The 24625-nt window shown below is 36.1% G+C and overlaps 1 protein-coding gene across 3 annotated transcripts in view; it reads left to right on the forward strand.

Moving 5' to 3' along the window:
* The window catches only part of FOCAD (focadhesin), a 351817-nt gene that overhangs the window by 145736 nt on the left and 181456 nt on the right, over nucleotides 1-24625 (forward strand). For all 3 annotated transcript variants that reach the window (XM_027859022.1, XM_027859023.1, XM_027859024.1), the window contains exons 12-15: nucleotides 8954-9058; nucleotides 10521-10622; nucleotides 11353-11483; nucleotides 14617-14743. In XM_027859022.1, coding sequence (XP_027714823.1) covers nucleotides 8954-9058; nucleotides 10521-10622; nucleotides 11353-11483; nucleotides 14617-14743 — 465 coding nt within the window. The remainder of the gene's footprint in view (nucleotides 1-8953; nucleotides 9059-10520; nucleotides 10623-11352; nucleotides 11484-14616; nucleotides 14744-24625) is intronic.

Genomic DNA, 24625 nt, shown 5'->3' on the forward strand with positions numbered 1-24625 from the left:
TCCCTCCCTCCAGACACAAGGGTAGGGTCAATCCTGATTTTAAACACTTTTATGGTACGAAATTACAACTATTTTTCTTTTTAACTTTTGCTTGTATCTTTTAAGAGTGTTTGGGATTAGGTTAGGGGGATTATCATATTAAATACTTTATATCTAACAGAATGCAGGCTTTTCACAGAGTACATACTTGAAGGAATCTTTATGGAGGTGAATGAATTGATATTGATCTGAGGTGCAGCTCTGTAACATGGTTATTAAATTGGGAACTGAATTTCCTTGCCAATAGATTACTTTCATTATAAACTGCAAACCTATTTGGCTGCAGTCTATTAGCTCTCTAGTGTCTGTCTGTATTTTGACTATGAGTCTCTTCTGTTACTCCCCCCCTTTTTTTTTTTGATTGGAGGAGGAGAGGGAATAGTCATCGTATAACAACTAATTTGGAAAAAAAATTCTGGAAAGATTTAAATTCATATTTGTGGGTTTGTTTTTTGATAAAACTGATTTTTTTTCTTATTGTCATTTTATTCCAGCATCTCCCCCCCCATCCCGTAGGTCCATTATTATATACCCGAAACGACACAAAACAGTTAGAGAAATGTGAATAGGCATATAAATCCTGCTGGGTTTGGCAGGAGCTGCTTTTGTTACAGGTAAACAGTTTGATATATGCATTAAAACTTATTTACTGAAGTGGGTCTTGAGAGGAGGAGGGAATGGAGCAATGATAGTAATTGTTGTTAATCATACCTAGATTCTTGAGCTTCATTTAAAAATACAAATAATTTTATAAAATGAGAGCAAGAAACCCTTTGTCAGGTTGCTAATGAGAGGCTTGACCTAGCTGCTGCTGCTGCATCTTTGGGGATAAGGAGAGATGCAAAATGCACTGTTGCTAGGCAACTCACTTGGCTGCCTTCTGAGCTGGTTCCTATGTGCTAAGAGCTAATGAATCTTCATGTCTGCTTTTTGAGACTGTTCAAAAGCCAGTGTAAGATTTACCCAAACATTTAGCATCTATAAGTACCTGGACCAGTCTTGCCATTATTTGCCCATCAAATTAGGCTGTATTGAGCATTGGTTTCTTCTGTAAAGTGGGCCAGGATTGAAAGCATAATAAAGTTCTCAGTAATGAGCAGCCAGAAGTATATTTTAGCTGCTCTCTGTTGTACAAATGAAACAATTTTTTTATAACACTTTAGTTTAAATATTTATGCCTTTCAGCATGAATGATAACTAGATGCCGCCTTCCTCTCCAGGCATATCTCAATTGAACCATGTGTATGCCATGTTCTGCTAACGGAAATCTATTTTGAGAGCTGGAGAAATATGGGTCCTTAAAGGAGCTTAACTCTTGACCTGATTTTTCCTCTTTTGCCTGGAAGTGGTTAGTCCCCATGATTGAATATAATAAGTCAAACAGGAGAATATATTCCTATGTTATGTGAATAGGATTCTGAATACTAAGATCAGTCTGAAAGCTCTGTTGGACTTATTGCAGTGATTTAAAAAGAGGGACTCGTATTAGTTGTATTTTTAATTTTGCTGTATTGAACATTGCTGGAAACAAATTAGCTATTATTCGAGGCATGCTGACATTAGTTTTGGATCTCTGGTGTCACAGTATTTCCTGTAACAGAAATTAACCAATACACATATTTTAGGATTTTGATAGCTTAGCATCCTTTAGGATGGGGATGTTGGTTTTGTGGAACAAATGTCTCACACATAATAGATATTCTTTAAATATTCATTGTTTTTAAATCCTGTCATAGGTAATATAATAAATTCCTTTATTGTTCTGTTTCTAGTTGAGCAGTTAATAATGAAAAAACAAACCTTTACATTTTGGGGTTGTCGTTTATATGTTTGTCTCTAAATTTAAAAGTTACAGAGTAGTTTCCAGTCTGAATTAGTAGAGGAAGTTTGCCCACTGGATATTTCCCATAATAAAATCACAGACAGAGACCTCTTCTCTCTCCCCGTCCCCTGTCCCCAGCACCCCCAACAAAAGAGAACTGGAAGAGATCTTAAAGGTCATCATGTCCAGTTCCTCTGTAAAGCAACTGAGAACTGTGAAGAATGTGTCAGTACTTCTTTATCTTTGGGAAAACAGAGCTAGAGGATGAGACCTGAAGGATATGTTTAGAGATCATCTAGTCTAAGTCCCTCGTTTTATGAAGAGTGTTATGGTTCAGAGAGGATCAGTGGTTTGCTTGATTGCTTGCAGAGCTGGGACTAGAACCCAGGTCACTTAACTTCTGGTCAAAGTTTTTTCCCCTTGAATGATGTATAAAATTATGGGCAGACATAGATATGGCATAAACATCTGGTTAATCAACTTATGTGCTCATAAGTTGTTTCACAATGATATTTTTGACTGCTCAGTAGAGATTGGGCTAGTAATCCACCCAAGACAAACCAGTTTTATGAAGAATGCATATTTTCCATATTATCACATGTATTCGGATGCAATGTCCGTTGTAATAATTTGTTAATACATGTGTCTTGGACAGACACTGCACATAGTCATTGAGTTGGACCCGGAATTTAATAAGAGGAGGAGAGTGAACTAGATTCCATTTGGGAAATTATACATCACTTTTAATGAGCTCAAGCTGTTTCCTGTACCCAAAGCCTACCGCATATCTTTTAATACTGATATTCTCCTCTTGATTCCATATGGCTGCCATTCAATGAACAGCACAGCCCCTTTTGTCTTATATTATTTATTCCAGTAATATGTGTCTTTGGGTGATACCTTTGATACTACTTATTTCATGTAAGTCATCCTTGGTAATGTGTTCATGCCCACCATGTGTCTTTCCATTGCTTTAGTGTATTACCAATGGCAACACAAATGCATGAAATAAGTGGCATAAAAGATATCATCACAGATATATGTTACTGGGTAAGTATTGAGGCCTATATGTCCAAAGATATTTATTATAACACTTTTGTAGCAAAGAATTGAAAAAAAAAAGGGTGCCCATCAGTTGAGGAATGGTTGAACAGATTGTAGTGTATGAATAAAATGAAATATTTTTACACTATAATAAATGACAAAAGAGGTGGTTTCAGAGAAACCTAGAAAGAATTGTACAAACTGATTCAGTGAAGAGAGTGGAATTAGGAAAAGTTTATCCATTGACTACAACATTATAAAGGAAAATAACTTTGAAAGACTTAAGAACTCTGATCGGTGCCGTAATTGTGACCATGAGAAAGCATGCTTCCCACCTCCTTGTAGGTGATGGAACACGGGTGAAGAATGAAGCAAATCTAATGTATAACCTTAGCAAGGAAGGGCTTGTTTTTTCCTTTTTTTTTTTTTTTTGAAAGGGGAATTGTGGGTAGGCAGTGATCAAGGATGTGCTGGTAAATATTAATATCCAGTTTTCTGAAACAGTACCCTTTTAGGTTCAACCTATGTTATTAACATTTTCTCCTCACTTTCTTCAATCTAGACAATAATTATTAAAAATAAATCAAGCCCTCATTTGTAGTGCTTGCTGACTTCTAATGGTGGACTACTCAGACTGAAAATTTAACAGTTGGTTTTTGTGAACCACTATGAGCACATTATACTAGCACACTCATGGTAGTGACAGTAATACAGAAGAAAGAAGCACCAATGAAACAATTTTAAAAATACACAGAAAATATCAGAAGAAAGTTCAGTAGGAGACAGAGACACACAGGGCATTTTGGGTACTGTTGTATTAAATTTACAGACACACACAACAATTGGTATGTAATGGTGGCTCACTATTTTATATTCAGTATCTTTTTCTTTTCGTATTGAAATACTCATGTTTATATTTGCATTTCTAATTTTAAAAAATAGAAAAAAAAAACCAACCAAACCTGATGAGTAGCCTGAATGTTACACTGATGTGTACAAAGTATTAAATGACCCAGAGGAAGTTCTCTTGCATTTTGTGGAGGATTTGTGGATGGAATTTGACAAAAATTTCATATGATAAGGAGAAATGGATGGTTATGATTGGGAGTGCCATGTTGATGAGATCTCTAGGTGTAATAGGCCAGGCTTCACTCTTACTCTTCTGCTAACTTAGGTTCAAGACTGGAACACTCATAGAACATCCTGACAGGTAATAAAAAGAGGTTTACTTTGCCATAGCAGGCAGGGATACAGAATTGATCTGTTTGGGTGCAGTTTCCTTGCTTTTGTGTTTCCCATGATGGTCTATCTCCTAGCCAGAAGACTGAAAGAGGAGTAGGTGACTTTGAGAGGCTTGGCTTTTTTTAACTTCAGGAAATTACCACAACCACCCTGTTGTCTTTGAGCCAATTAAATCTTGAGAATTGTTTCATTGGAGAGGTTTAGTTGCCTTAGTGGATAGAGAGCCAGCCTTAAAGCCAAGAAGATCTGGGTTCAAGTTCCACATGCTTCTGTGTGACCTGGGAAAATCAATTGGCCTCTAGACAACTGTAAGATCTCTAACACTGTGAACTGCAGAGAAGGTCCTGACCTGCAGTTGTAGAGAGAGTTACCTCACCCTGGTATTTCTAATGTCAGTGAAATCTGGTCCTTATCTCTTGAGGAAAAACTAGCATTGCTTATGTGGAGATGCTCCTTCCACGGGAATCTTACTGAAATAGCTTCTTTTAACAAAGTCTGAGGGCTAGGATTTACATGCTCTGTTGACAAGCATAGTCTTATAGAATTTTAAATCTGAGGCATCTTAGAAATCCTTGTGGAGTAGTAGATAGTATACAAAATTTGGAGTGAGGAGACCTGAACTCGAATCCATTCTCAAACACTTAATATTTGTGTGATCATGGACATGCCATTCAGTGGGATATTAGACTCCAATAAGCAAGAGTAATTAGACTGTCTTTTACTGACATTAGTACCTACCCTTGAAGTTGTTATATTTGCAAAACAAATCCCTGATAATGACTGAGCTTGTCCCCAGAGAGGAGAGGAGAAAATACATCTGCCTCTTTTCTTTGCATATTACTAGAATAAATATGGGTATGAAATATTACATTTACAATTAGACACAATTGGTGTGATTGGTTTTGCTGAACTCTTTCTTCTTCTTTCTTTTTTAATGTTTGTTCCAAAAGATGCCTTGCTAGGGAAGGGAGAGAGGAGGAATGTTTTCAGAAATAAAAATGATATAAAAACAAAGTGTATCATAATAAGAAAAAAAGATCCCTCACTCTCTACCCTTTCTTCTCACCTCTCCTCTCCCTTCCCCTCTCTTCATAAATTATTTAATTCTCCTAAAAGCCAAGTACAGGGAAAAAAATTGAATTAATTAGCTCTTTTGGTTAATTGCATTCCGACTAATCAGGTAGTCAGCTGTTATTGCCTGCTATATGCCAAGTACTGTACTAAGTACTTGGGATAGTTGAGATTTTACTATATTTCAAAATGGAATATAATCAGATGTTGAAGAAAACCTTTGGAAACTTGCTTTAATATTTCCTCTCAACTCTTTGAGTATGTCTATGTGTTAATAGAATTATCTGACCAGGTTTGTTTATTGCTCTCTTAATGAGGCTGTATTTTATTGTCATTTAATTAGTAACAAATGAGAGAGGGGTGTGTGTGTGTGTGTGTGTGTGTGTGTGTGTGTGTTTGTGTGTGGTTTTGGGATCTTGGATTTATTGTTGAAAGGGACATAAAGATCAAGTCAATTTTTTTCATTTTTCTAATGAGGAAGCTGAGCCCAAAAGATAGGCAAGGACTTGCTAAGTTTCACAACTTAGTAAACAGCAGGGATGGGATTAGAATTCAGTGCTTCTCCCTCAGACTCCAACTCACTTGGGTGTCATACAAAGGACACTCAACCAAGTTAGCTCTGTATTAAAACAGTAATTACTCAGATCACTGACTGGTTTGGGAGAAACCTGCAATTGTTTTTTCTTTTTTTTTTCCTGCAAGTAAATATTTTACTGGAGGTAGGTACCCTTGTTAGCCATTTATTACTCTGTGGGTTATTTTTTTTCTGGCCGTGCTGTATATACCTACCATATCCCCTGATGCCTTTACCCCAAGAACATTTCATCCAGATGAAGTGTAAAAAGTTTTTATGGGAAGAGTTAGGAGGATGCTAGGGAGATGTCTTTTTGGAAAGAAATGTATTACCAGGTATCCTGCTGCTAGCCCCTGTGAATACTAGTATAGGCCAGATGGTACTTTCTCCTTTCCATTTTCCATAGCTTTTTCGCAGGCCCACAGTGTTGCCTTTGTCACCACTACACATATCTCTTCCACCCCCTCCCCACCGCCCCACACAAGATGCATCCTATCTGTTTACGTAATATGAGGCTGTAAGAAAGCATTCATGAATTTAAAATATTCATGACATTTTTTTCTAGTTATTTTCTTACTTAATAGTGAAGGAAATTGTGGATCTGGGAATGTGCTTTCTTTTAAAGAAAATAAAATTTTAATTAATTTTTAACATTATTTCCCTTTATAACAAAGAAAAAATAGTTGTCATTACCTTGGTTCTACTTTCTTCACTCTCTGTCATTTCATACAATCTCTATTTCTCTGAATTCCACACATTTATCAGTTCTTTTGGAATAACCACATTTCATGAAATTCCTTTCCTATAATCTTCACAGTAGTCTTGCAATAAATAGGCATTTGCTTTGTTTCTAGTTTGTTTTTGTTTTGCTATTACAGAGTCCCATCGCGAATTTTTAAAATATAGAATTAAAATGTATAAATATATTTTAGTGCCCCTTGTGTCAATTAACATATTTGAGGGGCATATATTTAGTAGTAGGATTGATGATTTGGTGGTTATGAATATAGTTATTTGTGTATGTATGTATATATGTGTATCCCAGATCTGTCTCCCCGGCCTCCATGTTACCAACCCCCCCCCCCCCCCCCGACAGGCAGACACACACACACACCCACGCACGCACAGAAAAACCAACAAAACCTAGTCAAAAGAAGGGAAACACCAGCCATATTCTCAGATGAGCACATTAAGGAAAGATAGCTGTCGTTTCACTCCCCAAAGTATAATTAAAATATTTGCTTAAAGGCCACAAGTCGGAATATATTGTTTTATAAGATGCTAGTAAATTTCCCAAACTTCCTTTCTAGAATTAAGAGTCTGTCAGAGTATCTTGGTAAAGCTCTTTCCAGAAGGGATAATTCATTGAGACACAGGGGAAGGCAATCTATGTTAACCTTTGGTTTTAATTAAAATGGGGATTGAGACTCCAACACAAAAAATTTGTCTCACTTTAATTGCTGAAAGTGAAGGTGGTCGAAGTTCTATTCCAATAATCACTCTACTGGATGTGGAAAAAACATAAATCCTCCCCAAATTTGTACTTTGTAAGGTTGTAGCCATTAAATGCATGACATCAAATTCTTCTATGATGTATCCTCATCATTAAGAAATGCTTACTGAGTGAATGCTCAGTGTTTAGTATTCTGTTTGGCCCTTAGGAAGGAATGAATCAAATATTTGCTATGCTTGCCAGGAGTATGGATTTCTAAGACAGACAAATGCAGAGAGTAATAACAATAAAAATAAAAAAAAATTTAACAAGTAGGCAAAAACATACTCATCCAATCAATGCTTGCAAAATGGAATATCTATAAAAATATCGCGAAAACATTATTTGGTTTTACTTTTCTAATGTTTAAGTGTTATGTGTTCGGGGAGGGAAAGAAAGAGGTGCTTAATCACTTCTTTTTCTGAATTGGCTATCTTACTGTTTGTACCACACAATTTAGTAGTTTATTATATGCTATATTGCCTTCTAATTAATAGACCTATAAGGTGTTGGGGCTGGAAGGAACCTTATGGATCATTCAGTTCAACCTCCAGATTTTATGGAGGTGGGCATTACTGCCTGGAATGTATAAATCTCTGCTTTATAGAGTTCTCTTCCTTTAAGGTGTAGATTAGATACCATCTTCTACATGAAGCTTTTCCTACTTTCCCAAGTGATAGTGCTTTCCCTCCTATAGTATCTTTTTTTTTGGTAAGTCAATTGGGGTTAAGTGACTTGCCCAGAGTCATACAGCTAGTGTTATGTGTCTGAGACCGGATTTGAACTCAGGCCCTCCTGACTTCAGGGCCACTGTGCCACCTAGCTGCCCCCCTCCCATAGCATCTTGAAGGTAACTCTTCCATGTTAATACACAAAATAGATTTTTGTGTATTTATTCGTTCTATATTCATGTTCTCTGTATTTATGCTAAGTACTTGTTAATTTTTTTATGTACTTGTCTCCCCATTAGAATGTAAGCTCCTTGTGAGTAGGAATTGTATTATTCTTCGTACTTGTATGCCTAGGGTCTAGGATAGTGCCTAGTACACAGTAGTCCCTTATTGATTGATTATACTAGTTGTTCAGTCATTTCCCACTCTTTGTGATCCCTTTTGGGGTTTTCTTGGCAAAGATATTGGAGTGGTTTGCTGTATCCTTCTCCAGTGCATCTTACAGATGAGGAAACTGAGACACACAGAATTAAGTGACGTGTTCAGGGTCAGATAGCTAGAAAGAGTGTAAGATCAGATTTGAACTCAGGAAGATGAGTCTTTCTGACTTAAGGTTCAGCTCTATCCATTGAACCTCCCAGCTGCCCATTTCATTCATAGACTTGTTCTGTGATAAGATTGTAAGTTTCTTGAGGGCTTTTGGAATTAATCCTTTCTTATTAGCTTGGAGTGTCATTAGGTGGATAATTGCTCAATAAGTGCTTTTCAACTGGAAGAGAAAAGGAGAGAGGAGGAAGGGAGTTATGAGGCAATCATTAGCAGTAAGTTATTTAATTGTGCTGTTTTATTACTTGCCAACACTGATATTATGAGCATTTTACATAGAAATTTATTATTTAATTTTTATCTTGCAATTATTGGGGATAAGAAAAATGACATTTGTACTATTATTATCTAAGTAAATTGCATAGTTAAAATACCCTTTATATTTGTTCTAGGTACCAAATCTAGTCCCTGTTTTGATGTTCAAGCTTGGAAGACCACTGGAACCTCCTTCATACGTTGATATTTTATATACTCTACCTACTTTGGGTGTACATAAGGTTAGTATATTAATAGAATTACCTTTTCTAAAAAATCTTTCACTGTTTTGGGAATTTTGTTTTTAATAAAGGAAACAACATTTTGAAACCAATTTTGTATCATGAACAAATCTTACAAATTCTTCAGAGTACAAAGCATTGTTTGTCTTGTTAGGTTAGGATGGTTTAGAAGTATCTGGGTAGCAGAGTGAATAGAGTGCTGGGCTTGGAGGCAGGAAGAGCCAGAGCTGAGTTCATGTCCTGCCTCATATACTTACTAGTTTTGTGACCCTGGGCAAATCACTGAGCCTCTTCTCAGCCTCATTTTCCTCCTCTATAAAATGAGGGAGTTGGCCTTGATGGTTTCTCACTTCCCTTTCAGCTCTAAATCTCCGCTCCTGTGATTGTACAGGTGGCCGATGGTTCGTGGGAATTAGAGATGAAAAGTAGCACAGATCCTGTAGTTCAGCCCTTCCATTTTCTAGTTGAGGAGATCGAGGCACAGATTGGTGAAATAACATGACTAAGGCTGTGCAGCTAATAAGGGGCAGAGTGAGAATTTAAAACTCAGGTTTGCGCCCTCTAAATCCAGTGCTCTTTCCATTGTGCTATTCTTTAAGTGCCATAAATAACTTACAAATACTTTTTGTAGGAATACTCACGATAACCTTCAAATTCCAGACCGCAGAATCGTCTTGTGTTTACATTTGTCGTGGCAAAGCTTGAGATTAATCTCTATTCCATCAAACCTGATGGTTGGTTTCCTTGCATTCACCTACCCCTTACACAGATATTCAGAGGTCTATGGGCTGCAGTCTTCATTTAATTACATTCTTAAAGCAGCTAGGTAGCACTGTGGATATAGTACTGAACTTGGAATCAGGAAGATCTGAGTTCAAATTCGGCCTCAGACACTTACTAGCTGTGTGACCTTGGACAAGTCACTTAACCTCTACTCTGCCTTAGTTTCTTCATCTAGAAAATTATAAAAATGACAAATCTGGGGTGTAATAAAGAAATGATGAGTGTTTTGTTTCATTCATGCCTGACTCCGCGCCGCTCCCCTCCAATGTCCCTCCCCAATGTGGGGTTTTCTTGGCAAAGATAGTGGAGTACATCCTTCTCTAGTGAATTAAAGCAAACATAGAGTAAGTGACACAGCTAGGGTCACATAGCTGGTGAGTGCCTGAGGTTGAATTTGAACTCAGGTCTTTCTGATTCCAGGCCCAGTGCTCTATCAACTGAGATAATATTATATATTTACATAATATTATAATACCAAAATACATAATAAAACATGTAATACAAAATATCTATTAAATTATATTATCATTCATAATTATAAAATAATAACATCTGGCATTTTAGAAGAATATAATATTTATAAAGCACCTTGCAAACCTTAAAGTCCTTTATTGTGTGGTGGTTACTTTAAAGTAATCAGTCTGAGAACAGTCCCTTAAACTGCTGCCATATTTTACAGGTTTGTGTTGCCCAAATACTGCGAGTAATCCAGGTCCTGGGAAACACTCCCAAACTTAGAGCTGTCACTTTACGCCTAATGACATCTTTGTGGGAGAAACAGGTGAGCTCCAGAATAACTGTTGTGAAAGTCTTTTGTTTCAGAAGTGGAATGTTTTGTCAATGTAAGCTATAATTCATCTTACATTAAAAAAATATTAAACTTCTTGATTGTGCCGGGCACTGTCCTAGGATTTGGGAATGTAGAGACAAAAACAGAACAGTTTCTGCTCTCAGGGGGCATACATTCTACTATGCTCTGGCAAAGGAAACTTAGAAAAATCAATTAGACAATTGGGACAAGAACCAGGACAGAATAGGGTTGTGAAGTCCCAGAGAAGAGAGAGTATCCAGGAGAGAGGAGTCACAGCATCAAATACTGCAGGAAGGTCAAGGAGGGCAAGGCTTACAAAAAAGGCCATCAAGGTAGCAATTAAGAGTAATTTTGGGGAGAGTTACCTCTTTTGAGCAATGAGGTCAGAATCTTGTACCCAAGGGATTGAGAAGTGAGAAGAGATGAAGGAAGCAATGATCAAAAAGTTGTTATGGCTTCATAAAGAATCATGCCAAATATAAACATATATATATATATACACACACATATATATATACATGTATTTAATATATGGTTACACTATTGAGGCAATGCTAGAAATTTCATTTACCAAAATTTTAGCCAAGTTTTGGGCAAAGTCTCATGAAGGTTAGGCATTTTATAGCAGCATAAAGTTTTATTATAATAATTGTAATCTGATTTGGAAAATAACTCTTTCTACTAAATTTAATTCTTCTAGGATCGTGTGTACCCTGAACTACAGCGGTTCATGGCATTGTCAGATGTACCATCTTTATCTGTGGGCAAAGAGATCCAGTGGGAGAAACTGATTGCCAAAGCAGCCTCCATCAGGGATATATGTAGACAAAGGTAATATGCAGTGTCCATACAAGTATGTATACTTATACAAACATGTAGAGTTTGGATTTTAGGTTCTTGGTGCTAGGAATTCTAGAATCGTGGACAGAGGTCACTTAGTCCAGAGGTTCTTAACCTCGGTTTTATGAACTTTAAAACATACTTTGAGAACTGTATTTCAATATAATTGGTTTCCTTTGGAATCCTATATATTTCATTTTATGCATTTAAAAAGTTACTCTCCAAAGGGGTCCGTAGGCTTTACCTGACTCCCAAAGGATTACAAGAACCTGTGATTTAATACAACACAACATCCCCTGGACAACATCTGTCAAGTGACCTGTGTTTAAAGACTTCTGAGGGGTGGGGTGGAGAGGCAGCCCACTATTTCCTCAGGTGCCTATTGTGCTCATATATCTAATTATTAGGATGTTTAGCCTCATATTGAACCTAAATCTGCCTCCTATTTCTGTTCCTCTTTTTTTTCCTACTTCAAGAAGAATAAACTTCATACTTCTCCATGACAGTAGTTCCAACAGCTTAAGCCAACTATCACATGTCTCCTAAATCTTCCCATTTATAGATTAAATATATTATATTTATACATCATGTCATCTATATCATATGTTATGTATTATTATTATTATATGTTATCTACAATATAATCTCTTACTTCGTTTAGCCAGTCCTTTTATAGCATGATCTTGAGATTGTTCACCATGCTGGTTACCTTTGTCTGAACACTATCCAGTTTATTAATATCCTTCCTAAAATATGGCACCCAGAACTAAGCATAGTACTACTCCAAGTATGATCTGACCACAGGCAAGATCTTTTTCCATCCCAACTCTGCCATCCATTTGTTAGCTACTCCTCGAGGCCTGGTATCATCTGCACATTGGATAAGCATGTATTCGTAGTAATTAAAATAAGGGACAGTGTATTAGAGTGGCTAAAGAGCTGACCTTGTAGTCAAGATGACCTGATCTCCAGTCCTGCCTCTGACATATCCTGACCATTGGCAAGTTACTTCTCAATGCCCCAGGTAACTCTCCAAGAGAAATAATATTCTCAGAAAAGTTGCTGATCTCTATTGGTGGAAGGAGTTTCCTTATTGGGGAGAGCCCTAACCTACTGAAATTAGGTAGAGGGTCTTAGCACCCACCCTCTCTCTGTCTCCCTCTCTCCTTCCCAGGGCCAAAAACAAAAACAATAAAACCACCTAACCTACTGATATTTATCTAGTACTTTACCATTTGCAAAGTACTTTATGGAAATTATTTCATTTAATCCTTTCAACAAACCCTGACAAAGTAGTTATCAGAGATATTATCTCCATTTTGCAAATAAACAAATGAGCTCATGTTAAGTGGCTTGCCTGTGGTCACAGAACTAATACATTTCCAAGTTTGATTTGAACCCCGTATTTCTCTCTACTCCAAGTTCAGCTTTCTTCCCAAAATGGCATGTCACCTCTCTTGCCGTCTGTGCTGTAAGCAATATATAGCCAAACAAACATATCCGGAAATTCCACTAGAGACCTCCTTCCACACTAACAGAACCATTCATGACTGCATTTTTGGGTTCACCCGTTCAACCAGTTCCAAATATACCTAATTTTTACTATTATCTAACCCTACATTTATTGATCTTATCTCAAAAAATAACATGACACTTTGTCCAAAGCTTTGCTAAAATTTTGGTAAACAAAATTTCTAGTATTCCCTCGATACTGTAACCATATTAAAAAAATAGATTCTGGCATGATTCATTGTGAATCCATAATAATTTTTGATCATTACTTTCTTTTCTAGATACTAACTATACCCCTGCCAAAATGAGTCCTAGAATTTTGCCAGAAATCAATCAAGCTAAGTGACCATGATTTGTTGACTGAATTCTTTTCTCTTTTGAAAACTGGGGACAGTTGTCTTTCTTTAATCCTACTGTTTATTGTCTTCGATCTTTTAAAGATCATTGACAGTGATTTTGCAATCACATCTGCCAGCATACTTAACAGTATTTTGGTATTGTCTGAGGAGGAGGAGGAATTGTTTAGGTACTTGCAAGAAAATCTAAGGAGGTTACTTTCACTTTGTAAATTGAACCTGACCTTTTTTTGTTTGTTTCTGTGGCTAACTGTAAGACTCAGTTAATATTTTTTTTACAACTCTTAGATAATTTTTCTGCATACAAATGTTGTTTGCAGAACACAAAATGCAAAACATGATCATCCTTATTTTTCCTAAATTCAGAGCCTTGAAACTGATGTACTAGACTGTAGTCACAAATTATTTTACTCACTTTACCTTAATGTCTTATTATTCAATTATCTGTAATTATAGGGATTTTATCAGGGAAGAAATTGTTTGTCGCTGATAACTAAAAAGAAAATGGCCTGAAATTGTTACTGATATTCTGTGCTTTTAAAAACTAGACATGGAGGAATCAGGGAGATGACTTCTCTTCTCCATAACTAAATAAAGTAAGAGTGGTTGACATTCCTTCCCCCTTCCCTCCCATAACAAAATTACACTTAGTGACATTCCATTTTTCAACAGCTTATTTTCTTTCCTGTGCTGTTAAAAATATGTGTGTAGGGGGGAAGAATAAATTAGATACTATTTAAAACTAATTATAGTTCTAGAATTTAATAGTCTGCCATCATGAATGTTTTCAAATTCCTGTAAGACAGAAGTGGGACCTGGCAGTGGTGTATGCTGTAAGATCCCATGACTATTTTGTCTTCCCCTAGATGCTTTACTACCCCCCTAACCAGGAAGTTGGCCATAATTGAAAAAGTATAACCCAAGGTAAAAAAGGCATAGCTTTACCTACTCTGGTTCCATCTTCCTCTCTCATCCTAGACTTTTGTCTGAGTTAACTGGAGTCTAAAATTGCCTTTTCTTTTTTGTAAAATATTTTCACAGCCAAAATCAGTGTGAAAAATTAGGATGGAAGCAGGTAAGATGTTAATAGAAGAGGAGTCTGTGCCAATTTTTGGGAAAGGCAAAGTGGATTAAGCACAGATGTGATGAAGCAGTCTTTGCAGCATTAATGCTTGTCGTTACATGCAGAGGGCCTGTGAGTATTAACACTGATTGATTTTCCTTTTCTCTTTTTTCCCCCCATGATTTTTCAATAGACCGTATCAGCATGGGGCAGATATGTTGGCAGCCATTTCCCAGGTGTTGAATGAATGCACAAAGCCTGATCAAGCTACTCCTGCAGCCTTAGTATTGCAAGGTCTTCATGCACTCTGTCAAGCCGAGGTAGGCTTCTTTTGGAAGTTGTTTTGGAGAACTTTGTAGAATAGAGTACCTGGGCAGAGGGGAGCCCAAGGTCCAACTGTTCATTTAGAGAGATGTTTCTTTTTTTTTTTTGGTGAGTCAGCTGGGGTTAAGTGACTTGCCCAGGGTCACACAGCTAGTGAGTATTATATGTCTGAGGCTGGACTTTAACTCAGGTCCTCCTGACTCCCAGGCCAGTACTCTATCCACTGTGCCACCTAGCTGCCCCCCAGAGAGATGTTTCTTAGGTTACCCTTTCAGAAAGGTGAACAAACCCACTTCACAATGACTTTTTAGTACGTGATAGAAAAAAAGGGATCTTTTATTAATGATCATTTCATGATTTAAGTTTTTCAGACTCTTGTATGATTTCATTTTTGCCTTATAACAGTCTTACAAGGTAGATTCTTTCAGGTGTGGTTTTCCCTAGGTTACAGAGGTAGCAATGAGGTTTTGAAGAGTTTAAACAACACCTCCCGCTGTATCTAGTAAGTGTTAGCAGTGGGATTTAAACCTTCCTGACTCCAAGTAAAGCACTTAATCTATGCTGTGTCTCGATGTGGCTTTTCTTCAAGTTTCCAGATTCTGCTGGCCCTAGATGGAAGACTAGGCAAAGATAACGACAAACTGCATCTTCTTGTTCTGTTGTTCCTTCCTTCTTCTTTCCTTTTCTTTTTGTAAGGTTGCAATGGAAATTTTTGTTGAGAGTGCTTTTAATGAATTCACTTCAGATAGTGTTTCTTCCTAGCATAGTCTTTAGTGATCAGTGGAAGGGAAATGTGGACTGAACCAGGATCAGTTTTACATCCAGGGAAAATTGTTAATTACTTGAAAATAAGCAGAGTATCTGTGGTCTTCTAGAGATGTGATGTGAGACAATGAGTCAGTGTTAGACCTAGGATTTTAAATCATATTCTAAAGTTTTGTTGTCTGGAAATCTCTTCAGGTCTCCTCCAGGTGCTACAAATGGCAAACACAGTCTCTCCCTGAATACAGAAAATCACAACCAAACCACATAAATTATATACATTGATTTTTACAAAAGCATTTGATACTCTGAGAAGATCTTTATTGACTTTTGGAAGTGATCATCCAGCTTGAGTACCCTAAAAAGTCACTGAAATCCTGATATTTTTCCTCAGTTACACGACCGATTAAAATAGTGGATGACTTTACCATTGTCAATAGAGTTTAATGGGGATTTTGTAACATAATCACCTTCATTCATTCTTTCAACATCAGTGTTGGAGGAAAGCCAAATTTTAGATAAGGTTTTTTCCCTCAAAGCCTTATTCTGTTTCCTCACAGAGTTATGGGGTGACTTGAGATTTTCAGTGGCTGTGGCTGCAGAATGTTAGTAGATGGAAAGCCTAAGTTGGAAAAATTTTAAATATGGACTAGTGATGGACCATGTATACATCAGTTGAGGTGATAGATTTGAGGCTCATTTGAGGCTCATTAAATTTGTGGAACCTCATTGGGTGATTTTTTTTTTTCAGTTAGAATTCATAAAAACTACTAAAGCACAGAGGGATTGTTATCTGCATTGATTAAGGATTATATACATTTGAGTAGAATAAACATGAAGTATATACTAGTATATACTTTGAAGAAACTATAGATCTTTAAAGTACTTTGAATTACAGAGTTGAATGAAGTTTAAGAAGGAATGTTGTTATGGAGTAGAGGGAAGCCTGGGAAACTGCAAGGAGGAGGTGGCATTTAAAGGATAGGGTCTCAAAGCAAGAAAATGAATGCTAGATCAGAAGAGTCTAGGTCTCCAATATCCCCCTGAAAATAAGGCTGCAGATACAGTAAACAATGACAAAAGAAACCAAAAAATTCCTCCAAAGTATCTCATAAGAAAATCACTTCACATAAAAAGAAAAGAAGAAAAAAAGCTACAATAATACAAATAAGTATTATGCAATAAAAGTCTGAAGTGGTGACATTAGAGGAAAAATCAATGAATTATCATCAGCAGTACTTCTAAAAATGAAGCTGTTCATTGCAAGAGTTATTAAAGGAATAAAGGAAATTTTAATTTGGTATCAATGGGAAAGAACTGACAAGAGTGAAAAAATTTTAGAAAAAAGATGATACAACTTAACTTGATATTTTTGTGCATAATTTTAGTACAACCTGTATTTACTGAGAGATAAAATTAACCATCTTCAAGACAAATCAGCAGAAAAATATAAAATAGAAGCTAAAACTATCATTATGTAACTGGAAGAAAATCTGATGATCAGTTCATGGATTTAGAGTTTAACAGGTCCTTGGAGGTTGTCTAGTACAAGAGGAAGCTGAAGTGTGTGAAGGTCAAATACCTTGTTCCCTCACACAAATAATTAGAGTAGTCTGGATTCTAATTAGTCCTCCAATTTCACTGTATCTTGCTGCCTCTAATGACCTTACCAATAAGTGGAGTTATTAAGAGTACGGAACTTAGAAAGCTAATCCAAAAGTTATTACCCTCCCTGAAAAAGAGAAGTGAAAAAAGGTAATCTGAGCACTCTATTTCAGGAACTCAACGGACAAAATTTTCTACAGTTACTGAAAGAGTGAGAGAAATCCACAAGATATCAAGAGTTATGAACATGAGTTTCATCTCTACCAGGCATATTCTTATAAGTTATGCTGTTTGACAGTGACATAGAATTGATTTTGCAATCAACCAGGAAGATCAATATTATGTGTCAAAAATGCAAGTTTTAATTGCACAGGTATTTTAGTCCTAAGGTGAAGAATTCTAGATGATGCTGGAATTTGAGATTTTACCATGACAAAAGATAGTCTTTTAAGACTTCACAAAAATTCTTGGACTTGCAAATCAACTATGTAGAACTGCTAGATAAACTCTTAAGTAAACTTTAAAGTTATGGATGTACTCAATGGAAATTTTGTTCAAGGACAGCAGTTCAATAATAAGTTGTCTAGATCAGAGTTTCTTAAACATTTTACATTCCCGACCTTTTCAGTGCTTTTTAAACTGTGGTTGTGGTCATGACCCACAGTTTCAGAAGTGCTGGATTATAATTTTGGTCATCTCAGGGTAACCACATTAGGAGTGGCCAAGAAGACAGTAGGTGTGCTGATATGACTAAATATCACTCAGTACTACCCCAATGTCATCAACTTATAGGAGAGCAATGTAATGATAGTTTTGGCTAGATTAACAAATATACAAATCTGTCTAGCTTAACAAATGTAGTATAAATTTTATAAAGGGAGATTTTGGCTGGATAAAAGTTGAAAACATTATTTTCAATAATAATTAAAAGATATAAATAAGCTTAAACTAGTGTGGAATAAATTGTCATTAAAAAATAGAACATTTATAAATATTTGATACCTCAAATAGATACGTAATCTTTTGAGTTTAAGAATTACTTCCATAGATACAGCTCTATGTTGCAATCTAGGGGTGTTGGGCACCCCAACGCCAAAAGATGCAGGTCCTGCCTCGAAAGAATTCAACTCAAGCCTTCTTTCAGTCAGACAAGGTTTGTTAAAACACAGGTTGAGGTGGGCAAGATTTTAAGAATCCGTACTACTGGCCAGATTTTAAGAATCTGAGCACTTTAATGGAGACAAGATGGACCTTTTATTCAGAAAGACTGTGCGAAGGTCTGGATGTGATCTAGGAGTTGCCAAATAGTCTAGGGTGACTGGGAGGTAACAGAGAAGGGGTCTAGATGGAATTAAGGGTGGGAAGTAGCCATAGCTGATCTGGAGGTAGCAGACAATGAAGAGCTGGACTAGGTTAGAGGTAACAGAGAATTGGAGATTGGAGCAGGGTCAAAGCCACAATGCAAGGACAGTTGAAAGGATTATATTGAGAGGAGCCTCAGGCAAATGCCAGAGACCTGGGCCTCTTGGGAAAGTCCAGGGCCTTTTAGGGGTCCATCATTGGCGCCCCATCATCACAACCCATCCAGGCCTGATTACCTTTGTAACTCTTTCCATGTACTCCCAAAAGTTAGCCACATGGTGCCTACCCAGAGTTCTGGAGTTCTTCCCAATTTCCTCCTGATAGCGTGAGAGTACCAGTGGAACATTTTGTGTATCTATCTATGTGCTCTCTCTTTCTGTCTCCCCCTACCCCCATGTCCCATCTTTTCTTTCTGTCATACAATTCCTTGATGACATCCTTTACTCCTGTTCTTTCTTGGTTCCTTATTGGTTAGATATTGGCGCCTATCAATTATTGTCAGTTATTATCATTTATGTACTGTGTTTTGCATGATACTCATCTTTAATTCTTCAGACGGAGTGGTGTTTCAAATTTCACTGGCATGTGGCAACACTAGTAAACTGTGTTGAAAAAGTGAGCTTTGCTATTGTCAGAAGGTTGAGGCCAATAAAAATACTTTGCAATTTCCCAAAAGGAATCCAGATGTGCCTGTTTGTGCATGAGAAAGAGATCTGTAATCACCCAAAAGAGTTTGGCCTTTCCATCCACATAGGAATGCCAAAATGGATGAAATGTGTCTATTGCCTAGATTTCATCGTGCATCTAAATGAGTATTCCATAGAACTTGTCCAAAAATATAAATATTTAGGATAGTACAGGTGGTCAAACAGATAGACCCAGATTTGAAAAGGAGGTGTGTAGGATTGGTGAATATTTCATGTTGATTTAATTTTTTGTAAAGTGATTAATATAAGAAGGATACAACGGATATTTGATTAGCAGCATCACAAATGAAGAAAAAGGGTGGGGGAGGAAAAGGGGGGAGTGAAGATAATCCCAGAACAATTCTTTTTCATGTAGTACAGAGGCTATGAATTAGAAAATTTTGAAAAAGAAATTATATTACATGAAAATTTCAGAAACAAATCAGTAATAATAATATCTAGCTTTTATATAGCTTTTTTATGCTTGTAAAGCAATAGTTATATCATTTGATCCTCACAATGCTGTGAAGTAGGTGCTCACTGCTTATCCTCATTGTACAGATGAAGAAACAGGCTCAGACAGGTTATGTAAGTTGGCCACAGTCGTGTAATAAGTGCATCTGAAATAGATTTTGAACTCAGGTATTCTTGATATATAAACTATATAAACTAGCCACCTACATTGGGGTTGTGTGGATGTGAAAGGATTGATATTAGATTAGTATTAGTATAATCTTTGCTTATAAGGTAAGTAATATAATATGAGCATATTCATATGGTAGAGGTAAAATACTCAGAAACCACATAATCTAACCTGTACCTCACTAAACATCCCCTTTGTGACTTCCTAAAAAGTGGTCATCAAAGCTCTGCTACAACAACTTCAGTAAAAGAAATTTAATGTAATAGTTATGAATATAATATGGATATTATAATATATATTAAGAATATAAATGCTTACTAGCTTTGTGACCCTGGGCAAGTCACTTAACCCCAATTTTAATTCTCCTATAAAAAGAAGAAATCATTATGGAACAGATTGAAAATTCAGTTTTGCAGGATCTTGCCTAGGGAATCACACCGATGACATAGACCAAATATTTAAAATAAGTGGATAGAATAAAATTTATTGTGTTTCACCAGAATCCGGAAGATCATGAGTTGTGCAGGTGATGATGGAAAAAATTGAAATCAAATTGGAAACCATTAAGAGATTTCTATATAAATCTAAGCGTATACTAAATAACACTGACAATGAAAAACATCAGTATTAAATATATACTTACCTAACAGCATAGCAACTGCATTTTAGGGAAAGAAGTTACTTGAACTTTAAAAAGCTATAAACAGAAAAACAGTAATATCTGAAAAGGAGACTTAAGCCTCTGGTAAAGTAATGCAGCAAATCAAAGATTAAGAAGAACAAGAACTCCAATAGAATGCTGAATAAATTGAATTTAAGTATATGATAAGAACTAAAATAGTTTGGAATACAGTTTTTATTAAAAATTATACCAACTTTATATCATTTTATAAATTATATTTTATATTTTCCTTTATATTGTTACATTATGTTAACGTTAACTTTTGTTTATAAAAGCGACCATACCCGGGAGCAAAACAAATTTCAATTCTGAATTTCAGAAAATGTAAATACCACTTTTATAGACGTGTACTGCCACATTCAATGCTCAGTCACCTTTCAGATGTTAGTATTGCCTCTCAGGGTACAGTTATCTTTTGTTTTTTGTTTTTTGTCTTTTTTTGGTCAGCTATATTCTCAGCATCCTTTATGTTAGTTTCTCATTGGTTATTTGTTGCAGCTTGCTAATGTTCACTATGTTTTTCTCCGTTGCTCTTTGAATGATCATCAGTTTCACTTCTTCAGAGGATATAGACTTATAGCTATGTATTGTCACTGGAAAAAATATTGATATTAAAGATCTAGACATTTGTTTTAGAAAAACTTAGGGCTGTTATAAGAATCAAGCAATATAGCTTGTTATCATTCTTCAATTCTGGACCCATAACAGTATAAAAAATAATAAAAAGATATGTGATCAATAGATACAAGGCTAGATAGAGACCTGAAATATAAAATACTAAAATCGCTTGGGTCAAAGACCAAATTATACAAACAATATAAGTTATATTAAATGTAATGACAACATTAATGCAACGTATAAATATTTATAGGTTCAAGTTTAAGCAATTCAGGAGCCAATTTATATCTTGAATGTTGTGTTAATGAGAGAGAAGATCAATGAATTGAATTTACAGTTTAAAAATTAGAAATTGGACAAATTAACATATTAAATCAGCATAAAATAAGCCTTCAAAAATGAGATATTAATAAAACTAAGCAATACTGTTAACAAATATGTATCTGTACCAAAATATTATTAATTACTGTATTTGTAATTGCTTGCTTCTAGTTTTTTGCTATGTATTTAGTGTTTGGGGCTTGGTTAAATAAATTATGGCATATAAATATCACATGGTATTATAGAGCTATAAAAATGACAAATGTGAACAATTCAAAGAAGTATAGAATTTATATAAAGTGGTACAGAACAAAGAAAGCAGAACTCAAATAACAAAATACACTAATGACAGTTAATGGAGTTGAGAACAGCAGTAGAGGCAACAAGATTCAGCTAAGTACACAAAAAAGAACTTGGAGGGTCATGGAGGATAGGATGATTTTGATTCTACATTACTGAAGGTGAGATGTGCATCTCTTGCACGTTCTTGCATTTTTAAACAATATACAAATGAAAGTTTTATGATTATATTTGCAGTTTTTAAGGTGTGCTAGGGAATGGTATGTATAGTAAGAGATAAGGCAACTTTATCATTTCGATTTTGCTTAATGTCTTGTTATAAGGGAAATGGGAGGAATATTCAGAAAGATTGTAATGTAATCCAAGACAATTAAAAATATTTTTAAAAAGACTTGAACTTAGGTAAAGGTAGTGAGAGAGTGAATTTTTAGCATAGTAGCAGTATAAGCAAAAGGATAGGGACAGCTTATCAGAGGGTCTAGTTTAACTATAATGTTGTAAAAAAAAAAATCAGGGAAAAAGTAATGTGAGATAACCTTGACAATATAGGGTGCTGTCAGATATTAGAGGTGTTGGCTGGTGGGAAAAGAGAGTTTGAATTTTACTCACCAAGCTAAAGGGAGCCAGGGAAGATGTTTGAGTGAGTGATAAGATTTATCAAATTCATTACCAGATTTATTCAAATAAAAGATTTTTTCAGGCATCGTTAAAAAGGATCGATTGGATGATGCAATAGGATGGAGACGGTAATTCAGAACTTATACTAGTTTGCTGGCATTGGAAATAGAGAAAAATGGATTGATGTGAGAGATGTTGTAGAGATGGAATCTGCAGGACTTGCCACTTTTTGGATGGTTGTGTAACTAATTTAGGGGTGACTGACAGATTGTGTTCAGCTTATAAACATAGGAGATAGAATATGGTGAATACAGTGTCAGAAGTAGCTAGGTTGGAAAGAGGAGCGGGTAATTGTCAGTAAGTGCAATTTTGCACTCCTGGTGGGACATACAGGCAGATTTTTCCTGTAATTAGCTGGAGAACTGTGTCTGGAGTAGAAGTCAAAACTAGAGATTTAGGAGGTATCTGCTCAGAGATAATAGATGAAGCTATGAGACTTATAATATTGCCATTTGAGAACATATGAAGAGACAAGAATGGTAAAGACAGACCCTTGGGGAATACACATATTGAGAGATTAGGAAAGAACAAAAAAGACAGAAAAATCAGTCAGAGAACTGAGCAAACTTGGAAGGTATATTCTTTTTGAAGGGAAGAAAAAGCATAACTTAAGTATAATTTAGTGAAGAATGGTAAAAACTTCAGAGATAAAAATAGATATAGATTGAAAAAAATTACCATTATTTATATATATTGATTTGGAGCTTATTGGCTATCTTGTATAAAACAGTTTCAGTGAAGTAATGGGAGTGAAATTTTGTTGGCAAAGGATTTTGGCAGTGAGTGATAGGGGGTATTTAGACGGACTTAAAAACATCATGCGAAGACTTTTGGCAGATGGCAATGAGTAACGATACATAAGAGTGAGGGCATGGCTGCTGGAGCAAAGTTCTAGACAAAATGAGAGTGGATGAAGTTATAATGTGTAAGCAGAAAGATTAAACTTTAACCATCATCCTTAGAAGGGATAATTCCTATGTAGTCCTAGAGAAGGAGTAAAGAGGAAGGTAATGTTGCTGGGAAGTTTTGAGGGATAGAAACTTGTGGCCAAGAATATCTGTTAGTCCTGATCTCTTCATTGACCTAGGAAACAAGGTTATCAGTTGTGTGGGGGTTTGGTAGGCAATTAGGAGGCAGAAGAGAGAAAGCAAGGTTTAAAACATTCCTTGTGGGGAAAGAGGAGTAGGCAGCTATTCAGAGGGCAGCAGAAAACTTACCAGGTGTTACTGGGAGCCAGCTATCATTAGATCATCTCATTCTTTAATTGATGAAGTATCATTGATACTGTAATTTTCTTCAGAGATACTCAGGCACCTTGGATCACAAAAGGAGTAATTGGATGGTGGATTATTTCTATAGATGAGGATTTACAGGTCCAGAATGGCAAAGGATTTTAAGGGTAGGGGCTAGTAAAACACAAAAATAGCCAACCATGGGATCAGGGCTCAGTATGAGAGCAAATGGAGTTGGAGTGGGGATGGTGAGTAGGAATTATAATTTTTTTCTTCCATTTAATAGTATTTTATTTTTTTCCAATTATATGTAAAGATTGTTTTCAACATTCACTTTTATAGGATTTTGAGTTTCAAATTTTTTTCTCCCTCCCTCCTCTGCCCCATCTCCAAGACAGCATGCAATCTGATATAGGCTATACATGTTCAATCCTATTAGACATATTTCCGCATTAGTTATATCGTGAAGAAAGAATCAGAACAAAAGGGAAAAACCACAGGAATTGTATTTCTGTCCATTCTATTGTGCTCCCCTCTCCCCGTTTATTCTGTTCTCTCTTTTCACCCTGTGCCTCCTCACAAGTGTTTTGCTTCTGATTACCCCCTCTTGCAATCTGCTTCTTACCCTTATACCCTCACCCCCCACCTTCTCTTATCCCTTTCCCCTTCTACTTTCCTGGAGGGTAAGATAGATTTCTAAACCCAATTTTGTGTGTATGTTATTTCCTCTTTTAGCCAATTCTGATGAGAGTAAGGTTCATTCACTCCCCTTCACTTCCCTCCTCTTCCCCTCCACTAAAAGCTTTTTCTTACCTCTTTTATGTGAGATAATTTACCCCATTATACCTTTCCCTTTCTCTTTCTCCCAGTACATTCCTCTCTCAACCCTTAATTTTACTTTTTAGATATCATACCTTCATATTTAACTCATACCCATGCCCTCTGTCTATATATATCCTCCTTCTAAGTACCCTGATACTCTGCTCTTT

The sequence above is a fragment of the Vombatus ursinus genome, unplaced genomic scaffold, assembly GCF_900497805.2.
Source record: "Vombatus ursinus unplaced genomic scaffold, bare-nosed wombat genome assembly UNPS02014158.1, whole genome shotgun sequence".
Lineage (NCBI taxonomy): Eukaryota > Metazoa > Chordata > Mammalia > Diprotodontia > Vombatidae > Vombatus > Vombatus ursinus.